Source organism: Zalophus californianus, chromosome 1 (assembly GCF_009762305.2).
Source record: "Zalophus californianus isolate mZalCal1 chromosome 1, mZalCal1.pri.v2, whole genome shotgun sequence".
Lineage (NCBI taxonomy): Eukaryota > Metazoa > Chordata > Mammalia > Carnivora > Otariidae > Zalophus > Zalophus californianus.
The window spans coordinates 14,599,372-14,622,337 of NC_045595.1; the positions used below are offsets into that span (position 1 = coordinate 14,599,372).

Genomic DNA, 22,966 nt, shown 5'->3' on the forward strand with positions numbered 1-22,966 from the left:
GTGGACTGGCTGATTTGTTAACTTCCTCTCTGCTCTGACCGACCCCAACGTGGGATTATCTACACGAAGAGGGGACACAGAGGGGAGAAATGAGGAGGCGTTTCCGAGAAGATGGGCGACCCAGGCAGTTATCTGTTTATAGGTAATTGGCCATGTGTGTATTACACATGTATGTGTATTTATGACGTGTATATTGAGGAATATGGTGCTATCCTCTGGGAATGTATTATCTAATGGAGATAAGAAAGGAAGAAAGAAAGAGAAAGAGAGAGGAGGGAAGGGAGCAGAGGGAGGGAAAAAGGAGAGAAGGAAGGAAGGAGAGCCATCTTACCTACTTTGTGTGGTGAATTAATACAAAATGCACGAAAACTAAAGGATTATAAACAGAAAATGTTAGACACCAACACATTCGTGGCCCCAGCAGGTGGAAAGCCTTGCTTGGAGTTGGGGATTTTGTTCTTCACTCCTTGCACCTTTCCCGCCTTTCCACACGGCACCCCAAAGAGCTAATTTGAAGTGGCTGGGAGGACTTTGGGGAGAGTGTGGGCAGCTGCAAAGATTTCAGGATTGGAATCCAGACCGAGGTTCTGGTTTTATTTATTTGTGACCCTGGCCAAATAAAAATCCCTGAGCTTCAATTGCATCCCCTCCAAAACGGAGGTCTATCCCTTGACCACACATAACTACTAAGAGAGGGGGGTGCAATCAGGGGTGACAGAAGCTGGCTTAGCCCAGGGCAGCATGGGGAACCAGCCCTTTTCAAATCGTGAACCACGGTCCACGGACTGTGAGTTCTCCAGGAGGTTAATAGATGTTCTTAGAATGAAAGAAAACAGACCACGTTGTCAAGGAAGTTTGCAATATACAATGACAACATCCATTATCAATAGGAAAAGGTTTAGCAAAATCCTCTAGTTGAAAAAATAATTTTATAAGAGAGAAACTAATCACAGAATCCCTATTGATATCTTGAGGCCTTCTGATGTCCCATGGAATCCAGAGTGGGACATTTTACACTGATCAACGTATCCTCATGGGGGGGATGCCTGAAATCATGGATAGTGATACTGAATGCTGTATATACTATGACTTTTTCATATATACACATACCTATGATAAAGTTTAATTTATAAATTAGAAAGGCACAAAAATAACTGATAATAAAATAGAACAATATAATAAAAGTTAAGAGTATTCGGTGTCTCTTTCACATTCTTTTTTTTTTAAAGATTTTATTTATTTATTCATGAGAGACAGAGAGAGAGAGAGAGAGAGAGAGGCAGAGGGAGAAGCAGGGTCCCAAGGAGCAGGGAGCCCGATGCGGGACTCAATCCCAGGACCCTGGGATCATGACCTGAGCCGAAGGCAGACGCTTAACCATCTGAGCCACCCAAGCGCCCTCTCTTTCACATTCTCTCAAAATATCTTATTGTATTGTACTTGCCCTTCTTCTTGTGATTAAGTGAGATGATAAAATTCATACATGATGAGATGAAGTGAGGTGAATGATGTAGGCATTGTGACATAGCACTGGGCTACTATTGACCTTCGGGCAATACCTCAGAAGGAGGATCATCTGTATCCAGACCAGCATTTGTCCTCGGGTAACTGAAACCAGGGAAAGCGAAACCTCAGGTAAGGGGGTTATGACACATTCCAGGAAGTAACTGGAGTGAAGGGAGGGCCAAAGAAGAGAAAGACTTTGAATGCCAAGCCAAGATTCAACCTTTGGTGATGGAGGGCTTAAAAAAATTTCTTTTTCTTCTTAATTACAAAACCAATAGAATACAACCTCCTTAAAAATGGAAGTTTTTTGAGTAGGGGTGTGACATGGTTCTTGATTGAAGAGAAATCAGTCTAACAGTTTATGTGTAATTGATTATGAGAGAGTCGCTAAGAGCATTTTTGGGAATGGGTGGTAGTGACAGAAATCAAAAGAACAGACAGAAAAGCAAGGGGACATATCATAATGTTGAGCAAGTAACTTTGAGTTTGATGAGTGATGTTAAAGCAATCTCCAAAGTTTTAAGAGTTTTCAACCTGGAACACCAGGAAGGTGATGTTAGTGCAGAAGAAAAGAGTGACAAAGGGAAGCTGGTTGAAAGGATAGGGTTCCCTCTCCCTCTTTCTGCCATTGTGGTGTGTGCATCTGACTCTGTGCACAGACCTCATATCTTCTTACACAACTTTTAGGATCAAGGGCTTCCTGGTTGAGAAACAGAAGTAGAATCAACCTATTCCCCATGGATTCCGATGAAAACAGGTATAACTCCAAGAGGAGACATTGGAGAAGAACCAAACTGATGTATAAGGAATCACTTATGAGATGGCACATATTTATACTGTATCAAGGTCACTAACATCTTACCATGTCATGTTGAAAAGGTCACCGCTCTCTCTGGACAGTTGGATGTGTTTTATTAGGAAAATAATTTTCTTCTCTTTGTTTCTCTGCTTCTGCACTAGTAGGTTGGTTCAGTGATAAATATATGAGAGCTTTCGTTTGGAAAAAAAAAAGAATTGAGAATGGGTTAAAGAGAAAGACATCAAATTTTGTCTGAAACATACGTAGCTGTTGAGTTTCAGTCACATCCCATCTAGAGGGGAAGGAAATCCCAGACAGGAACTCAGGCAGACTGGAAATACAAATCTGGGAGTTCCTAAGAGTCCTGCTCCTTGAAGGGATTCATTCTCTGAAGAAACATAGAAAGCACAGACTAGTAGCAAGAGATGAGATGGCAGAATTTCCAGGTAGAAGTTGGACGAAGACTGAACAGGAGACCAGAAGAGGCAAGTTCCCCAGAAACCATGAAAGACATTTCAAGAAGTAGGGAGTGTCCTCTAGATGCTGGAGATTGGAGAAAATGCAGACCAAGAAGAGTTCCTGTAAGGGGAATCACTCCATTCTCAGTAATATGAGAGAAGGATTTTAGTGGCAGGATTAGACAGCAGCCTGACAGGGAGGAAGGAATTGGCAAGGGAATGAAAGCAGTGAGCCAGGTCCACAGGCATAACATGCATGTCCCTTGGAGGCAGAGGCAGTCACTTCAGTCCTAGGGCACAGGGCTCTTGTCTCAAGGCCGAGAGAGGTTGGAGGAAGGGTCTGAAATGCAGTGGAATGAAGGCCCTGACCTAGGTTTTAGGCTCAGATGTAAGTGCTTGTCTAGGATGCTAAAGGCCTTCAGATCCCACAGAAGCTCAAGGGGAATTCTTCACTGGTGGTAGTAAGGAAACTCTTTCCCACCTAGCACTGCAGTTGGCTCCTCCCTCTGCACAAAAAGTGGCCACACATGTCAAAGATCAACTCCCTCCTGTTCAGAAATGCTTTCCATCCTGGTGGGGAAGTCACCCTTTTGACTTAGTAGTCTTCTAAGCTGTAGGCATGTAGGTGTACATAATACTTTTTTGCTCCAGCAAAGGGTTATCACTAGTGCCATTTAATTATGTCAATAACAACCAGGTAAGATTTGTTACTACAGTCTAGGTTTTTGACCTAGAGACTAAAGAAGCCTGACAGAAAGGGCTCCTGGGCTCCATCTGGACTCAATTCCAGAGTTTCCAGCCATCCAACACCAAAGAAACTACACTCTGCTCCCCACCCCTGGATACTTCAGGTGCTACCTGACTTTCTCTTGTGGGGAGCAGGAGGATGACTTAGGCCAACCTCTTGATTTGGTAGTCTCTATTTCTCTCTGAAAAGACACTGACTTTTTACTATCCTTTCCCTGGGAGACCCAGAGCCAATTCCTATGACCTGCTAAAAGATGCAAGTTTCAGTAGATTAGCAATTCACATATGTGAACCTCAAAGTGCTTGGCAAACCCAAATGAATTTTGCAGTCCAACAATCTTAGGAGGCAATGATGGAAGGGGCACTTTGCTCTGGTCACCTGAACTGGCAAGTGACACTGGAGGACTTTAACTTTTGTGCTTAGTACCGTTCCCACTGGTATGAACCAGCTGTTATTCTTCACTGTTAGTGGGCACTCTTCCTTGTCCACAACCCTAACACCAGTAGGGGGTCTCTGCAGGCTGGCACCCACCAGGCCCCTCATTTTTCTAACTACCACTGAGGCCTTGCCTTCCTTGCTGCCTGTGCAGTCACCTGGCTCAGTTCCCATTTCCCTATTTGGATGTGAATGTCACTTAGCCAGTTTGCCCACATGATTTCCCAGACCCGGGAAGGGACACGCCTTGATGCAGAGAGATGCAATCGCTACTACCACTGTGGAAAGGAAAGCCATCCTTGGTATGGGTCACATGTCCTTTTCATTTTTTTTATGTCAGAAGCTGTGCCTGTGTCATCCATTTTGGTGGGGCATTTCACTTCCTCTGATGAATGCCCATTTGCCTTGGACTCTTCCAGGATACAATTTCCCAGGCAATAGGGCTCTTGTTTATGTTTAGATTCCAGACTTCTCGGACATCCCTTAATCCAACATCTCTGCCTCTAGGCAATGCCTTTTTCCAGAGAATAAAGAAATTTTGTACATTCTTAAAATAAAAAGTGAAACATAATTATAGGTCCTGACATTTCTAGGGATCAGTCTTGGAATTACACAAGACAGCCCTGAAATAACCTCACTTCATTTGCAATCTCCCTTTGACAAAGTTAATTTCGGCGGCCTTGACCCTGGTTATGGTGCCCCACTTGCCCTTTTCTCTTGGAGTTAGGGGACTCTAGCAGACCTGTATCCAGAAATTTCCCACGGCTTGTCTAAGAGAGAGATAAGGCTCAGGAAGTTTTTGGTTCCTAACATGTCTCAACTTGGCACAAGGACTCAAGAGGATAGGCCCCTCTTCTTCTCCCCGTTCCTGCACATAGGCCCAAAGTGAGATTAAGGCAATGCAAGTTTAGGATCCAGCCATAGAGTAGCAGTGGGATGTGAACAAGTCGCAGTTGCCCTGTAGGTCTCTCCATTTCTCATGTATAAAATGAAGCGTTGGACAATGAGCTGCTCTTTGATCCCAGTTCAATTCAGTCACTATAAAAGCACTAAGGGACTACTTAAACGAATAAGGCTGGATCCCTGCTCTCAGAAAGCATCCTGCTTAGTGATGGGAATGAAAGGAAAGTGCCGTACACGGTGCACTCTCCTCAGTGCAAACTTTGAGACTGGTGTTCTCATTTCTGATATGGCTGAGTAAAGTAACTGGCCTAGCTCCTGTGGGTTCAACTGCAGCTCTGCTAGCCACCAAATTCTGAGTGGTTATTGTCACCCAGACTGGCTCAGACACTTGCAGAATGTGGTAAGTGTTACAACAGAGGTGCAAACAAGGGGCTCTGGGAACACATTGTCTTCATGTTTCCAGTGGCTTCCTTCCCTAGCCAAGGACTCTGTCAACCTTGCCACTTGAGTCCAGCCAGGCTGAGTTCAGTCAGGGAATCAGGCCCCACAGGGCTGCCTGCCAACCTCCCATTCCTGTGACTCTCAGGATTTATCCTTTACTTTTCTTCCAGGAATGACAGCCTACTTGTAACAATAACAATAATCCCTTCCACCATCGTTTCATGGTTTACAAAACAGTTTCACATCATTTAATCACATTCCTACAATATCTTCTTGGTATCCCTTTAGTATAACATTCTGCCTTGCCTGACAGGCCTGTTTCCCTTTATTGCATTCATCTTGGTTCACAAGTTCCATCCTATAATTCAGGTATCTCAGTACCTTGCACATTTCTGTGCACAAAGTGGGGGAGATAAAAGTTTGCTGTATTGAAACCTCACTGTGTTGTGGGTCTTTCTCATGGCTGCTTTCTTCACCCCTTTGATTCAATGGTTGTTTGGTTGTCTACTAAGGGCAAAGCTGGGTTCTTTCTTTCTTCCTTTCTTCCTTGCTTTCTAAGTAATCTCCACACCCAACGTGGGGCTCAAACTCACGACCCTGAAATCAAGAGTCACATGCTTTTCCGATTGAACCAGCCAGGTGTCCCAAAGCTAGGTTCTTAAAAGATTTTATTTTTAAGTAACCTCAATACCCGATGTGGGGCTTGAACTTACAACCCTGAGATCCAGAGTCCCATGTTCTACCAACTGAGCCAGCCAGACTGCCCAAAGCTGGGTTCTTTGAGGGGGATATCAGGCAAGGAGTTCAGATCAACAGTGGGGAAGACAGAGGCAAAGGACTCTGACACCTGTGGGCCATGGTAAGTCCTACTACAGCAGAGGTGCAAACACTGCAGTTTGAGTGACTGATGAATTTTGTCTGGGGGTGGGTGGGAAGCAGGAATGCTTTTTTTTTTTTTTTTTAAAGATTTTATTTATTTATTTGACACAGAGAGACACAGTGAGAGAGGGACCACAAGCAGGGGGAGTGGGAGAAGGAGAAGCAGGCTTCCCGCCGAGCAGGGAGCCCGATGCAGGACTCGATCCCAGGACCCTGGGATCATGACCTGAGCCGAAGGCAGATGCTTAACGACTGAACCACCCAGGCGTCCCAGCAGGAATGCTTCTTGGAAGGGACCCACCCAGTAGAGAAGGAAAGGGGCTGAAGAACTCGACAGGGGTCAGAATCAGGAATAGCCACAGATTTGATTGACCCTTGGGAAAGAGAAGAGAGCTGCACAGAAAAACACTCTCAAAAAAAGAGGAAAGAGGGAGGAGAAAAGAGAGGTGCTTGAAGTCACAAGTTTCTCCTCTGGTCGGGGGAGGGACATACAAGGTAGGAATTTCCCGAGTTATCTTTAGATAGGAAGGCCACAGCACATAGCCCCCACTCCCCCTCAGCCAAGGGAGGGAGCGGGCCAGTGGCCCCTATAGTGCTCAGAAAAGAGCTAGGGTATGCTCCCCAAAATACTGCCCAGGAAAGGAAGTGGGCCCTGAGTTCCCCCAATTCTCCTTAGTAAAGGGGGCAAGGGCCTGAACCTCTACCAATTTTCTTAGAAAACAAGAGCTAGGGTTGCGAATCTACAAAATCACCCTCATCCTGGCAATTCTCGGAAAAGCGGGCAGGGCAAGACTCGCCAAACTTTCTTCAGAAGAGGGCCAGAGCAAGACCCTCCAAGATTCTCTTTAGGAGAGGGACTAGGGCAAGATTCCTGGATTCTCCTCAGAATGGAGGCTAGGAAACGAATTCCGAAGATTCTCCTCAGAACGGGGGCCAGGGCCAAGAATCCCCAAGATTCTTATCAGAAGAGGTCGAACCCACAACTCTTGTCATAAAAGAGCGCTGGGGATAACGCATTCCCTCGGGAACAAGGCCGAGCCAAGGGCTGCCCAGTCTCCTCAGAGCGCGCCTCACGCGGCCCCGCCCACTGCCCGGCGTAACCGCCCCACGCCCGCCCTGCCCAGGCCCTCTCCGGTGCATTGTGGGTGGGGCGCCCCTGCTGAGCACTGCGGGGAACCCCCTGCCCAGCCAGTTGTCGGCCGCCCGGCGGCCCAGCCGAAACGCCCTCCGGGGTCCGAGCGAGCCGGCCAAGAATTGACGCGTCTCCAAGTCCCCGCCCCTCGTGGCGTTCCCGCCCCGAAGCCGAGGCCCCGCCCCCGAAGGGCCATGACTGGCCCCGGGGTCCGCTCCACTCTTTCATTGGCAGACCGCTTGTCAGTCACCCCGTCCCACCTCCTCGGGACCGCCCAGACCGCCGGCGCGATCCCGAGGGCCAGCCGGCTCGCGCTTTCATTGGCTGTGGGGCACTGTCCGTCTTGAGGCTGGCCACGCCCTCCATGGGAAGCGGATCCCCGGAGCCTCAGCCGGACCTCATTGGCCTGCGGCGCCGCCACTCGACGAGACGCGCCTCAACCCGGAAGTGTGCGAGGCGAAATCTGCCTAGCAACCGGGGAAGCCGGGCTGCGAAGCGGGCAATTTCAGTGTGAGAAGGAGCGGCGAGACCGAGCGGCGGCTCCGAGCGCGGCGCGGCGGCTCCTCCCGCTCGGGGTCAGCGCCCCGGCGCGCGCACGCGCATCCCCGCCACCCGAGCGCGCTCCGCGCCGCCCGCGCAGTCGCTCGGTCGGTCGTCCGTCGTCCTGTCGCCGTCGCCGCCGCGGGCGCCACCTGAGGGAGCCGCCGCCGCGGGACCCGAGCTGATCGGACCGGACCCCGCCTCCCGAGGCCACCCGGGGCCCAGCAGCCCGCCCGCAGAGGCGCCGAGCAACTTCGGTGAGTGAGGGCTGGCGCCGCTGGTGGCGGGTCCCCGGCTTCCGGTGCCCCGGGCTTCTCTGGGGCTTCCGCTTCTCTGAGGGGACAGCCTCCGATGCGCGGACCCCCCTTGTCTGAGGGACCCCCGCTTCTCTCAGGGGAGACCCCCTTCTCCGAGGGACCCCCATCTCTGAGGGACCCCCACTTTTCTGAGGGACCCCACCTCTCTGAGATACTCCTTTCCTCTGAGGGACCTCCACTTTTCTGAGGGGCGCTCCCCTTCTCTGATGGACGCTCCACTTTTCTGAGGGACCCCCTGTCTCTGCGAGGGAGCCCTCCCTTCCCCGTGTCTTTGAGGGACTGCCTGCTTCACTGAGGGCCCCTCGCCCCTTCTCTGAGGGCTCCGCCTCCCTGAGCCCCCTCCTAACTTCTCTAAAGAGACCCCTGCTTCTCTGAGCGGTGCTCTGTCTCTGAGGGACCCCCCCGATTTCCTGGGGACCCTTCTCTCAGGAGACACCCTGCTTCTGGGGGACCCTCCTCGCTTCTCTGGGGGGGCCCACCTTCTCTGAGGAGACCTCTGGGCCTTTCCAGGGACCCCCGCCACGTTCTCTGAGGAGAGCCCTGCTTCTCTGAGCTGTTGTCCTCATCCCTTTTTTGCCCTTGCTTTTCTAAGGTGTCTCCCACTTTGCACAGGGCCCCTTTCCCCCTACCTTTCTGAGATGCTCTCCCTGCTGCCCCCCCTCCCTGGGGGGCCTCCTCCTTCTCCCAAGCGACCCCGGCTAATCTGAGGTATTGCTGCTTCTGTCAGAATCCCTTCTGGGCGTGTTCCCCACTTTGCTGAACTATCCCCACTCTTGATGGGACCTCCTACTTTTTGATGGGTGCCTTCTCTTTCCTGAGGGGTCCCCCACTACTCTGAAATGCCCATTCATCTGACTGGATCCTTAGTTCCCAGAGGAAAAGTTCCTCACTTTTCCAAAATGTTTTCTTTGGGGCTCTCCACTAATCCCTGGAAGCCACAAATTTTCTGAGGGGTCCCTGGCTCCTCCAGAGCTTCTCCCCCTAATATGGGATGTCCTTCTCCTAGGCGATCCTCATGTCTCTTAAGTGTGCTTTCCACTTTTCCAAGATATCCTCTGCTGGTGGGAAACACTGTGGATTTCCTCACTTCTCTGGTGCCCCCCGCATTCTGAGGCATTCCCTTCTCACTTGCCTGAGGACATTTCCCCCTTTCCTGAGGTTTCCTGCCTGATTCTCTAAGGATAAGCCCTTCATTTTCCTTGGATCCCCTAACTTCAAGCTTCCCCTGTTTCTGTTTGGGGTACCCTCTTCCTCCTTCCTGGAAGGAGAGACCAGAAATGTCCCCCCTCTTCTGTCTTCTTTCTTGCCAGATTGGAGGAGGAGTTCTTTGAACTTTGACCTCAGCTTCCAAGGACCTGGAGAATTTTGTGGCTGGAAAGGAATTTGGGAGACAGTCAAACAGACAGTTTCTCTTGTCCTTCTGAGACCTGCTAGATTTGAGGGGGAGCAGGGGCTGTTGCAGATGACCACTTTGGTTACTCCATTTTTGAGCCATGGGCCACCACAGTGTTGTCAGGCCATTGTGGAGGCGGGAGGGACAGGGCTGGAGCATTGTCCTCCTATTATTCCCCATTATCACACTGTCAGGCTGTGGGGACCGACCCACTTCCTGTCCCATCCCTCAGTCCTTCTGCACAGTTGTAGCACACCACCGTCTCACCCCCCCCCCAAAAAAGGAGAAGCAAAAACACTCCTTCAGTCTTCCTGCTATGTTTTCTCTGATTTGCCCCTTGATCTCTAGAGGATCCCCAGTTTGTGGGCCAGTCTGGTTTGAATGGCAGGGCAAGAAGCAGGAAATGGGTCACCTTAGATCCAGAACAGTGGAAGGGAGGCAAAGGACAGGAATTTGACAGTATTTCTCTAAGTTTTAGGTAACTTCAGCCTGGCCCAAAGGAAGTTTTTACACGGCTTTTACAAATCTCATGTGTACTTTTTTTAATGGCCCACCCTGGATTCCAAATTCACTCCAGTAGCTAATTTTATCTGCTTTGCCAAACGCAGAGCTCTCTGGAGCCCAAGTAGATGAATGCTGGCATTGAGAGATGGTCCAAAGGACAGGAATGAACTCAGTTTGAAACCTGAGTAACTTGTAACCACTTCGTGTCCATGTACAAGTCTCGGGCTAAAAAACTGGGGAGAATGTATTTGATGTGGAGTTCTGAAATGTAGGCTGAACTGTTTGTTTAGCATTTCAACAAGTTCTTCTCTCTGACTGTGCTAGAACTGCAGTTCACTTTACAGTGTGACTTCAGGCTGTCTCTCTCCTGTTCATTTCCATCTGGGTCTTGCTTAATTTGAGTCCTTTGTGAAGATTCCTGCCGAGGCTATAATTTGAGTTCTAAATCTGTCGGTGGACCATGTGGACACAAGTTTCAACTCGAGCTATTTTCTTCTGTAGAGAAGCGCTTGGAGAGTTTCCTAGGCCCTTTGCTCCTGGGGTAGTCAAGTCCAGGCAGGAAGGTGCCGCAGACCTGGATGTTCTCCTACTGCCTCTTCCTGGTCAGTTGTAGGCACTGCCCTGATGGGAAGGGGAAGGATGTTGGGGAGCTTGGGGCTTAGGGTTTCCTGAGACAGGGCAGAGAAGTGCCAGCACATATTTATTATTTTGAATGAAACCCATAGGACCAGTAGGATGGGGTGTTGGAAAGGGAAGGGGGAGCTTTGAAGTCAGAAGGACTTGATTCAGGTTTTGGTCTGTCCTTCCTAGTTGTGTGGTCTTTTACAAGTTATAATGCAAAATCAGCACATTACTAAATATTTGAGGGGTCACATATCTATGTGTGTGAAGGTGCCAACAGATGGGAAGTGCTTCCTAGACAATGAATGAATGAATCTGAGGTAATGAAGGGGAGGCAGCCAGCATAATGCCTAGCACATGGTTGGTGTGCAATAAAGGTTGACTGTTGTGCTCAAGAGATTAAGGTTCTGGTCTGAACTTCCAGACCAGGAAGCACTTGATATTCTGCCAAGGCTAAATATGCTCATAGAGAAAGAAATGTGGTATGTCTCTTGCAAAACCCATTGCCACCCTGGGTCTTGTAGCGTTTTTCTGTGTTCAGATAGCAGATGTGAGATGGATTTGCTGTGTAGCAGACATTTGTGTTGCCTTGGCCTTGCCTTCTGCCTCTGTAAAATGGGGTGATTGTGAGTTGAGGGCAAGTAGGGAGATGTATTACCATAATTAGACTGTAGGAAAAATAGAAGTTTATAATGAACTTTAGGAGTTGTGGGAAGAAAAAAGTAGGTGAACTATAAACCTAAAGGATCATATCCATATTTTGGGACTGTTTGAGTGAGTGATATACAGCAGTTACTTGGTGAATGTCTCTTCTTACACATTAGAACCTTAAAAGCAGAATGTTCTTTTAGAGTAATGGATCAGATTTGGGGACAAAAGACTGGGAAAGTGATGTACAAAGGCATTTGATGTCCCATAATAATAGTGCATTGAGAGGGCCAGTGTGTGGCTTAGTGCCCATGAGGAGATCAGAGTTCACCTTGAGCTCCCAGGATCTAGAGAGCTGTAGAAGATGCTAACTCAGCCTCTGGGGGTGAGGGTGGAGGTAGGGGCTAGGGTGGGCAGGACATTTTTTTTTTTTTTGAGAGGATTCTTTTTTTTTAGCCATTAGTGAAAGTCCTAAAATCATGACCAGTGAGTTGGGCCTAGCCTTTTTCACTTACTAGTGTGGTGACAGATGGCACTTGCCTCTAATATCTAAAACCCAGGGGGAAATAATGGGTGAAAATCTGAGCTAGGCCTCCACTGGGCTACTCCCAGGTTTGAAGGATTCCCCCCCACCTTTGAAATTATACCCACTCCCTCCCTCTTTCCCTCCTTCCTTCCCTCTGCCTGTCTCTCTGTCTGTCTCTCTCTCTTGACTTTGCTATTGAGGCAAAGAACCACCAATCTTAAATTTCTCTTAATTCTTTTAAGGACAGTAATTTCATTAAAGAAAAAGGAACAAAGTTTTATTATTTTTAAAGTATAAAAAAATAAGGTAAATAACTTTAAAGGTATCACTATCCCTTTTGAAATTATGCTGCATCTTTTGTGTGCCACAGACTTCACTTTGGTGGATGGTGGCGCCACCACCAATTCTCTTTTATCTAACAGGAAGTTTTTTTTTAACTTTTTGTTTTAATTGAAAGATCCTTACAGCAATAAAAACCCTTGGATAGTTAGAAATGATATTGATCTAGGTACATTTATTAGATGTAATGTAACATGGTTATCTGTCGGTGGGGAGCTCTAAAAGGCATGTGGGTCCCAACACTGCCCAGATTCTAACTCTGGACGATAGACTGTTGATTTATATAACTGAAATAGCTAGGGAAGTCAGGGTTTCCTTCCTGTTAGAGACAGCACTGGGGGCATTAAATCCCTGTGGATCTTGATGATTAGAAAGAAGCTGACCTCTTTTGGAATTGGGAAATAACTACTGTATGAAGTTGTTCCATCCAAATGAATGGAAGGTGTTATTTTTAATTTGTAGTATTAATTTTGGTTTTATCCTCTCTGCAGCCTGGCTGCCTTTGTTTATAGTGGTGTGTTGTCTGAATAAGACTTTATCCCTTCAGGGGCACCTGGGTGGCTCAGTTGGTTAAGTGTCTGCCTTCAGCTCAGGGCGTGATCCCAGGGTCTTGGGATTGAGCCCCGCATTGGGCTCCCTGCTCGGTGGGAGCCTGCTTCTCCCTTTCCTCCCAGCTTGTGCTCTCTCTCACTATCTCTGTCAGTATCTGTCTCTCTCAAATAAATAAAAAATAAATAAAATCTTTAAAAAAAAAAAAGAATTTATCACTTCAAACTGGCCTATAAGGGACAGTTTTAGCACCCAACTAAACGAGGTTTTTCTGTGTGGCTGTAAGGTAGGGCATTTTTTTCTTTTTTCTTTTTATTTTTTATTTGACAGAGAGAGAGAGACAGCAAGAGAGGGACTACAAGCAGGGGGAGTGGGAGAGGGAGAAACAGGTTTCCTGTTGAGCAGGGAGCCCGATGTGGGACTTGATCCCAGGACCCTGGGATCACCTGACCCGAAGGCAGACGCTTAACAATTGAGCCACCCAGTCGCCCCCATTTTTTTATTTTTTTAGTTTAACTTAAATTGGATTGAGATACAGTGTTAAATATTCTGGCTCATGTAACTTCTTCCTATGCCAGCAAATAATCCAGCAATAAATGTTTACGTGCCTACAGTGTGCCAGGTGCACCATGCTGGGTGTTGTGGGCCTAGCAGTGAGTAGGACAGATGAAGTCGGTTTTCAAGGAGCTTACATCCCAGTCACAGACAAGAAAACAATCGAAAGAAAGACTACTGCAGGGCTTCTTTGGGAATATCCCTGGATGTTGGGAACTTGAGGTAGAGTTTCTTGGAGGTTTAGAAGTGAAACCTCACTATCCCTCTAATTTCCTCACTGGGCTTCTTGCTTCTGTTTCCTCCCTCTAGAAGGCAGAAATTTTGGCATTTTCCTGGTTGATTGTTGGCTTTTGGCACTAGTTGATCCAGGATGATGGTGACTGTAATCTTAGAGAAACGAGAGAATCTGGGATGGTCACTGCTAGGAGCATTTTCATTTCCACCTCGTTTGAAATCTTAAAAACAAATTCAGACAAGTGGAGTGCTTGGCTGTTGTTTATGGCATAGGAAAGAAAAGTGAGATTTCAACTAGATTGCTTTGTTGTGTATTAGTAGGTTCTTGGTGCACAGTTCCCTCTGCCCCAGGATTCCCTCTTATACTGGGACTGGGAAAACACTATTTTGACTTTCCTATGTTGTGGTCAGATTTGATGTTAGTCCATAGAGGTCAGTTATGTTACAGGTGCTTTTCTTAAGGGTATTTGTGGGGGGTGGAGCCAGAGAGTTGGGGTGGGTATTCATTCAGGACACAGGCTCCAAGGGGGAGAGGGAGATTATAAGGAGAGTTTCTGGTAGTCTGTCTTCCTTTCCTTCAACCAAAGTACTGACACGGAGGTGAAGAGGCAGGCTCTGGCCGGAAGTGGGCGTGGGCAAGTAATGCAACTGTGCACGTGACCAGGCTCCCACCTCTGGGCTCTGCTGCCCTTGGGAAATGGATGCTTGCTCCCTCCTCACTTCCTGTTCCCTTGCCCTCCGGCGGAGTTCTTGGGCCCCAATTTGAGCATAGAAAACATGTTCAAATTTTCACTTTTTCCCTGGTAAGCTGCTTTGTCAGAGCTGGGAGCCACCAGGGGACTTGTACTTGGCAGTTCTGGGGGTTCAGCTAATGTACCTACAAACTGGCAGGGTAGCCAACAGGATGGTTCCCTTTGCTTACCACAGGAGCTTGCCTGCAGAGGGCTGCTCTGGAGATGTGTATAGAACTCAAGGAAGCAGACATTAGAAGGTCCTTCTGCAAGAGTGTGCTCTTGAAGAATGGTTTATTGTTATTTGTCTTTATTATCTTAGAAGAGTACCCTCTGTGGAGTAGAAACTTTAGAGTCAGAAAGACTTGGGTTTGTATCCAGATTCTGCCACTTGCTGGCTCTGTGACCTCAGGAAAGTGGCTTAACTGCAAATGGCTTAACTTCTTTGAGTCTCAGTTTTTCATTTGTGAGGTGGGGATGGTAAGCATGAAGCAGGTGGCCAGATTGTTGTAAGTGTCCAATAAAGATAGTTGTTATGGAATCATATAAAAGCTTACTGGCCCTCTTAAGATTGGCACCCAAGTTTGGATAGCTACCTATAGCATTTAATACTGTCTAGCAAACCAGTCCATGTTGGGGCCACAAGCTGGGTGCAACTAACTGAGGACCGATGATCTAGAGTTTCCCAGATTGGCTGATTTTTCTGAGTTTCCTCAGTTCATCGGAGCTTTACGCTGCTGTGCATCGCCTTTGTATACTTAATATATGGACTTGCAGTGCCCCCTGAAGCATGGATAGGGTAGCTGGGAAAAAGGCTCAAATTGGCGGGTGGGCAAAGGAGGGGTGATAGAGAGAGCTACGTGTTAGATGGCTAGGCATTCTGGGGAGTGAAATAGCATGGGCATGGGCAGGGACCTGGAGGTGAAAAACAACCCGGTGAGTTCTCTTGACCTGAGGAGGTTATGGACATCTGAAAATCAGAGTTTGAACTGAGCACCTTTGGCAAGAAAAGTCCAGTTACCTTCAAAGGTAGAAAGTTTTATAAAATGTGCCATAGTAGAATTCAAAACTGAACTCAGATTAAAATATTTAAATTGAGATCTTAGTAAGAATTTTCAATCAGAAATATCAATGATATCCAGTGAAATCAGACCAACTGGACTCTCTTTAACGGTATATAGTCTACATGAAGTTTAATCTCCTAAGGAGCTTCAAGAGAACAAATTTGGGTAGGCTGCTTCTGAGTTACTTTTCTTTGAGAATTGTTATCATTTAAGCTGGTCTAAAATCTTTAACATAGTAAAACAAGTTTTTAACTTCCATGACATTTTCAAGGTTTAGGTTTTATATTGATATTTGCGAAGCTTTCAAGTTTTATATTTAATCGCTTAAAGCATCTCTATTGAAGGTTGACTTTTGACTTAAATTTGAAATAAAGATCTTTTTCTTCTCAAACCAGGAGTTGGTAAAATGTAGGCCTGATCAGGTTGGCATGCAAGAAGGCATGGGTGTTTTGTTATCAAGCTGTGAAGGAGAAAACCAGAAAGACCCATCCCCTGTATTTTTTTTTAATTTATTTTTAATTTTTTAAAAGGCTTTTATTTATTTATTTGAGAGAGAGAGCAAGGGGGGGGGGCAGAGGGAGAGGGAGAAGCAGTCTCCCTGTGGAGCAGAGAACCTGATGCTGAGCCTGATCCCAGGACCCCGAGATCATGACCTGAGTGAAAGGTAGATGTTCAACCGACTGAGCCATCCAGGTGCCCCAAAATTTATTTTTATTTTAAAGATTTATTTAAGAGAGATCAAGTGAGTGCATGTGCGCAGGGGGAGGGGCAGAGGGAGAGGGAGACAAGTAGACTCCCCACTGAGCAGGAAGCCTGCCCCAGGGCTCAATCCCAGGACCCTGTGATCAGGACCTGAGCTGATGCTTAACTGAGCCACCCAGGCGCCCCCACAACCCCCTCCATTTTTTTTTTTTTTAAGATTTTATTTATTTATTTGAGAGAGAGAGAATGAGAGATAGAGAGCATGAGAAGGAAGAGGGTCAGGGGGAGAAGCAGACTCCCCGCTGAGCAGGGAGCCCGATGTGGGACTCGACCCCAGGACTCCAGGATCATGACCTGAGCCGAAGGCAGTTGTTTAACCAACTGAGCCACCCAGGTGCCCAGAATATCTGCCATTTAACAACCAGGGAGTGGTGTGTGAATTGGGTATCAAATTTTTAAAACATATTTTTCTTCATGTCTAAATCATGGATGTTTATTAACAGACCAATGATGTGACTAGCACTCTTTCTTTGCTAAGTAGGTTTGAATAGGTTGATCTCTAGACTTAAGACTGACATACAGCCTTTTTTTTTTCTTTTTCCTGGTAGCTTTCTGATTTTTTTCCTTTTAATTTTTTTAATTCATAGAAAACAGTTCACTTACTTTTTTTTTTTTTTAAGATTTTATTTATTTATTTGACAGAGAGAGACACAGTGAGAGAGGGAACACAAGCAGGGGGAGTGGGAGAGGGAGAAGCAGGCTTCCCGCCAAGCAAGGAGCCCAATGTGGGGCTCGATCCCAGGACCCTGGGATCATGACCTGAGCCGAAGGCAGATACTTAACGACTGAGCCACCCAGGCGCCCCCACTTACTAACTTTTCAAAGACTTAAAATTGATCTATATCAGGTGGGCATTTTTTTTGTAAGCCATGTATAGACACAAAAGAGATATTCCTTGCCAAGTGGTGACACATGCAGATGAAGACAGAGTGGGAGATATACTTCCGGGTTCACAGTGATACATCTAGCCGTTTGTATTTAACCCTTCAGTGGAACATTTGTGCTCAGAATTCTGTAGTAGTGGGACTTCCTCAGGGCCACACAGAGACTAAGTACAGATGGAGCCTGAACTCCATGTTGCCTGACACTAAGTATACGGAATTGTGGTTAGAAACGACACTCAAAACAAACATATGCTGACAAAGTGGCCCATCTCTAGAGAGCTGTGTTTCAGAGAGCTTTTCAGTGTATATACGACAGGGATGCGTCAGAGGGGTGCAGATCTGTTTCCCACAAACTCCTAATCTAGTGTAAGAATGCTGTTACTTAAAAAATGACATTTGTTGTAGCAGGCGTAATGCACTGGGAATACTGTATTTTTCATAAAGTACCACTGTAATAGTCCCTTTAACTATTTTCTGGTCCTTGAAAAAGGTACCAAAAACATCAAAGTACTAAGGAAATGATATTAACATAGGAATGAATCTTTTCCTTCTCTTTCTCGACCAATTGCATTGTAATGTCACTATGTGAGTATGAATTCGGGGTGAAATAAGAAACTTTAAAACAATCCTCCTTAGAGATTGTAGTTATGATTGTCCCTAAACTCAGTGAAAACAGTTTTAGACTTCTGAGCTCTAAAAATGAGAAGTATGGAGGCACCTGGGTGGCTTAGTAGGTTAAGTGTCTGACTCATGATTTCAGTTCAGGTCATGATATCAGGGTCTTGAGATCCAGCCCTTTGTCGGGTACCACGCCGAGCATGGAGCCTGTTTAAAATTCTCTCTCTTATTCTCCCCTGCCACCCCACTCTGTGCCCTCTCTCTCTCAAAATAAATAAATATTTTAAAAAATAATAAAAACACAAAGTATGGAAAGCGGTCAGTGCTCTTTTTCATAAAAGTACTTTTAAAAAGATTTGGTACACTTTTGCATGAACAACCTGTTTATTCTTTAGAAAACAAGTGGGTGCCTGGGTGGCTTAGTTGGTTGGGCGTCTGCTTTTGGCTCAGGTCATGATCCTGGAGTCCTGGGTTCGAGTCCCGCATCGGACTCCCTGCTTGGTGGGGAGTCTGCTTCTCCTTCTGACCCTGCCCCCTCTCGTGTACTCGCTCTCGCTCGCTCGCTCTCAAATAAATAAATAAAATCTTTAAAAAAAGAAAGAAAACAAGTGGGAGCCTAGTGTCACTAATAGCAGTAATCTCAAAATTAGCTAAAGTCTACAAAACTAGGTCGGCTTAGCCTTCGAATTTAAGTAAGTAGATGACAATTCATTCTGTGTTTTGAGGGAGAAAGACATCTAAAAAGTTCCATCCCTTTTCAGCCCTTTCTGCCCCCAGAGCCCCACACTCCAGGTGTGGTCAGCTCTGGCCTTTGCCTCTGCTGTTCTGGATGCCTGGGATATTCATCTGTTAAGAACTGGCTCAAATGTCACATCCACAAAGATTTCCCAGACTCCTCCCCAGGCAGAGGAGCAGCCCCTTCCTCTGTGATTCCTCTCTTTCCTATGAATGCATTTTCTGCATTGAAATCATTCTGCCTTTCTGTGCCACCAGCCTGTGAACTTCTGGAGATGGTGCCTGCAGGCTCCTCAGCTTGCAAAACCCTTGGGATGAGTGGTCTCTTAGACAGTTCTTGTCCATCAGTGTTTATCACATAAGACATCTTGAATCTTGTCCACCAGAAACTTTAAAGAAATCTCCTGATTAAAAACAAAAAAGTACAGTACCTTAAACATTCAGTAGGTGATGCTACTCCTTTTCAGTTTCATGCTACTATGGAGCCTTTGGCCAATTTTCTGCTATAAAAGAGGCCATGAACATACGGAATTCGGCCCAAATTTCTTTTCTTTAGTCCCTCTGTTGTGCAGGAACAGGCTCAGATGGCATTTAGAAGTTTATCTAACAGTACGTTAGAAAGATAATTAGAATATTTTTGCAGTGGTTAGGGTGGAAGGAGGCCTGGCTGTTATTAGCAAGGATCTGATCTTTGAAGGATATTAAGTTTAAAGTGAATTTGGAAGGAAATTTTGCTTAACTAAATAACAGAAGTGTTTTCAAAGTATTATATTAACTGGTATCTGTAAGTATTAATTGACTGCCTTGTTTTTAGGGCAGAGGGAAAACTTCAACAAAAACATGGTACTAGCCTTATTTGTCTTTTAGTTTCTTTAGCTTTAGAATGGAATCTAAAGGTGATTGCATCATATTTCGTAATCAGCCTGCTGAACTATTTGCTGTTTAGTCCAGTACTAGACCCTGAGGTAGTAAGGTTTTTAGTCTGAGCAGCCTTAGCATTTGCCTGCCTGAGCTCTGGGGACCCCAAATAGGTCTGGATTTACTGTCACTTTTTCCATCTACACACCTGGCCCTATCACAAAAATAAACCCTGTAACTAATTCATCCTACCCCCACCCCTGCTTTCCCAGCTGGAGATGTTGGCACTGCCCTCTGGAGCAGCCCACCTGTCACCAGTACACACCTCAGTCCACAGGGGTGTGCCATTAATATGTTGCAGCTGATGCCTCTCTCTTTAAAACAGGGTGGTTGTCACCTTGGTGACTCACACAGGGCTCGCCAGTTCAGACTCTGGAATCTCTATGTCTGTCTCAAGTCTTGGGTCTCCCACTTGACCACACATTGCTGTTTGTAGTTAATTAAGTTGGCGTTAATCAAGACCCAGGTGAGGAGCAGTGAGGTAATATTTTGCTTGTATTGCTTTAATATACATCATCTGATTAATAGTCCTAGAGTAAAGCAGTTCTCAAAATATAAAGCTGCCAAATTACAGTGAAAATTTTGGATATTTGCTTTTAACCTGTTCTTGCGCGTGGGATCAGGGAGCCTCCCGCATTCCTATACCAAGTCACCTGTTTGAGAAGACTGTTTTTGTTTGGTTTTTGAATTTGAACATTTGAAATTCTTTGTAGCAAAGCAAATTGCTGACAAAACTGGGTCAGGGAAGGCATTTGGGGGTCAACAGTTTGCATTTTGTATCATTTTTTGAGGAATGCTTAGCTTTTGGCCCAGGGGAGTTGTGCCAGATGTTGCATTAAGCAGTTGGAAGATTTGGAGAGTGCGGTGGGGGGCGGAATCAAGGACAAAAAATTGCTAATTATGTGTGTAACTCAACACAATTAAAAGGCATTTTTGAACCTCTTATTGTGGGGGGGCACATGGCAGGAATACAATTTTATACGTAAAAGTTGTTCTACATTGTTTTTCAGGTTTGGAGTCAAGACCAATGGTGGGTTGAAATTACATTGAATCTCTTTTAAAAAATGAAATAGAATAGTTAATATCAGAGTTCATTGCAAGTGGTTAAAGTATGTTTGGTGAAACTTTTGCTTCAGTTGTATTAAGATGTGTTATAAAACAAATTAAAAACCAATAATCAGGAGTCTAGGAGTCTTATGAATTGTTTTAACTCCGGTAAAAGAACATGAAAAGGGCTTTTTTTGGTGACTCTTCAAAACATAATCTTGATATTGAGAGCTTTCTTGTGATATTAGATATTTTTTCTATTGAAATTGTGTTTCCCGGGGCGCCTGGGTGGCTCAGTCGTTAAGCGTCTGCCTTCGGCTCAGGTCATGATCCCAGGGTCTTCGGATCGAGTCCCGCATCGGACTCCCTGCTCTGCGGGAAACCTGCTGCTTCCTCTCCCGCTCCCCCTGCTTGTGTTCCTTCTCTGGCTGTCTCTCTCTCTGTCAAATAAATAAAAAATCTTTAAAAAAAAATTTAAAGAAAAGAAATTGTGTTTCCCTTTATATAGTTTTTAACATATCCAAAAGCCCATCCTTTCTCAGGTTAGACTTCTTCCCGTGTTTCCTTCTGGTCACTGGAGAGGGAAGGGTGCAGATTTGCCGTCTTGGGGGGGGGCATTCACCTCCCAGAACACGGGTTGGGGGGTTGCAGATTGGGAGGTAACTGGAGAGGGAGAGCAGTCATCCTCAAGTGTCTAGAAGTGGGTGGGTCTGGAGCTTACTCAGTAGAACTCTCTTCATTGCACAGAAGTGATGGTTTAGCCGATACCCGGGAGCGCAGCTTCTGTGTGACGACCCCCGTGGGGGTGGCATTCTAACCTCCGTTTTCAGAAGCAGCTGAGTTGCTCCAGGTCAAGTAGCTCAGCTGGAGCGAGGTCAGTAGTGAGAGCGTCGTGAGTCAGCCCTGGGCGCGGTCCGCCAGGCTCTGCCGCCGGTGAGCTGGCGACGACCCCTCGGCCCTGCGGAAGGCACTGGGACTCTGCGGGGAGGGAGCCCGCCCGCACCCGCCCGCACCCGCGTGGGAAACCAACCGGCGGAGCAGGGCGGCCCGTGGAGCGTAGTTGGGAGAGGCGGTGTTTCCGGGGCGGTGCCGGCCTCCCTTGCCCCGCCCTCCCCGCAGCCTTGCCCCGCCCCCACAGTAAGGCCCCGCCCCTCAGCCTTCTGTCCCCGCCCAGCCGGGCGCGGGCGGGCGGCGTCGCCTTTAAGAGCTCCCCGGTGTTTTGGGGGCCGCGGGCCGGGCGCGCTGACCTGGTGCGCATGTCCCGGGCGGTGACGCCGGCGCCGGGCTCCATGTGTGCGGCCGAGGGGCGCATTATCTGGCCGGCGGCGCGGGCGGGCGGGCGGACCGGCGGAGCGAGCGCCGCGGGCCCGGGCGGCCCCACAGGCGGAGCGAGCACGCGCGGCCCGGCGCCCCCGGCCCCTCCGCCGCCCGGCCCCGCAGGCGACCCCGGCCCCACGGCCCCACGAACCCGCGCGCTTCCCTAGGGCCCGGCCGGCCCGCGGCCCGGTAAGTTCTGGACCAAACTTGGCGGGGAGCAGGGGCCGGAGGGGTGGGGTCGGGGCTGGGATCGTGAGGTGGAGCCTGGAGCGGCGGGGGTGGCGAGGGTCGGACAGGGTCGGGGGTCAGTGGGCTCAGAGGGACCCCCGCGTGAGCATGGAAAAGTGCGAGCGAGTGAGTGAGTTCTATCTACTTGTATTCTGGGAGCGTCTCGCTAGCACTACCCTAGAAAGTTCCGCGCTCCGACGCCTCCTAGGCACGTGGGGGCCGGGCCGGGCGGGGGTCCCGGAAAGTCTCGGCGTCGCCCCCCTTCCTTCTGCGCTTCCTCCGCGGTCGGGGGAGGGGCTGGGCCTCCAGTGGTCGTTTCCGAGCGGCCAGGACGGGCGGGGGCGGCGGGCGGGCGGCACGTGGGCGCGCTGGGCGGGGGGTCCCAGGCAGGGGGGGCGGGGGTCCCGGGCGGGCCTGGCCGCTGCGCTGAACCCCGCGGCGGCGGCGACGGCGGCGGCGGAGGATCCCGTGTCAGAATAAGAGTCCCCGCGCGCCCACGCCTGCAGGGCCGGCACTCTCCCTCCTCGCGCCCTTACTGCCTGACCCCCGGGAGCCGCAGGATCCTTCCCCCCTCTTCGGGCTCGAGCCGTTCTTAGGGACGTACACTTTAAATTTGCCTCCCCGTTTAGGCGGTGGCTGTATTGATTCCCCCCCCCCCACCTGGAATGGGTCGGCATCGGTGACTAGACAGCGGCAGCTGGCCTTTTAAAGGGATTATTGCCAAGAATCGGAATTGATCACTTCAACAAGGAAAGGCTTGTGGGCAGGGCCCCAGCCTAGAGCGTGATTGACACTTAGTGTGTGTGCACACACTGGGACCCAGAAATGAATGGGGATCCCTCTCTTAGGAACTGAATGTCAACCCTTGGGTGCGCGTTTCAGCCCTGCCCTGGGAACTTTGCGGGGGCTATTTAATTTTCTGTATTTGACCCAGCGTCTTTAGCTGTGTAGCTCATCCTTATCTTGAGAGCTTTGGATTCTTTTAGATCAAAGTCCGGGTGAGTCACTTGAGCCTTTAATTTTTTTCTCTTCCTTACCCTTTTACTTCTTTCAGTTTTCTTGAGTACACAGTGCTTGTTAAGTGTCTGGTTCTGTGTGTCCATTTCGCACAGTGACACCTTCTGGCTGTGGCAGC

General features: G+C 47.9%; 2 protein-coding genes across 4 annotated transcripts in view; both read left to right on the forward strand.

Annotated features, from left to right (window-relative positions):
* Positions 1 to 741: 741 nt before the first annotated feature.
* On the forward strand, positions 742 to 21,770 carry LOC113916078 (transcription initiation factor TFIID subunit 4-like). Its single transcript, XM_035726870.1, has 4 exons — positions 742 to 787; positions 7,580 to 7,800; positions 7,882 to 8,098; positions 21,406 to 21,770. Exons 1-4 carry the CDS (start codon positions 742 to 744, stop codon positions 21,768 to 21,770), a joined length of 849 nt encoding a protein of 282 aa, XP_035582763.1.
* Positions 7,799 to 22,966, forward strand: part of GATAD2A (GATA zinc finger domain containing 2A) — a 104,493-nt gene continuing 89,325 nt past the window's right edge. Inside the window, exon 1 of one of the 3 annotated variants that reach the window (XM_027587855.2) lies at positions 7,799 to 8,098. The gene's annotated coding sequence lies outside the window, so the exon portion shown is untranslated. Of the gene's footprint in view, positions 8,099 to 21,661; positions 21,793 to 22,966 lie in introns of those variants that run through there. The other 2 variants (XM_027587858.2, XM_027587854.2) reach the window with 2 other exon arrangements.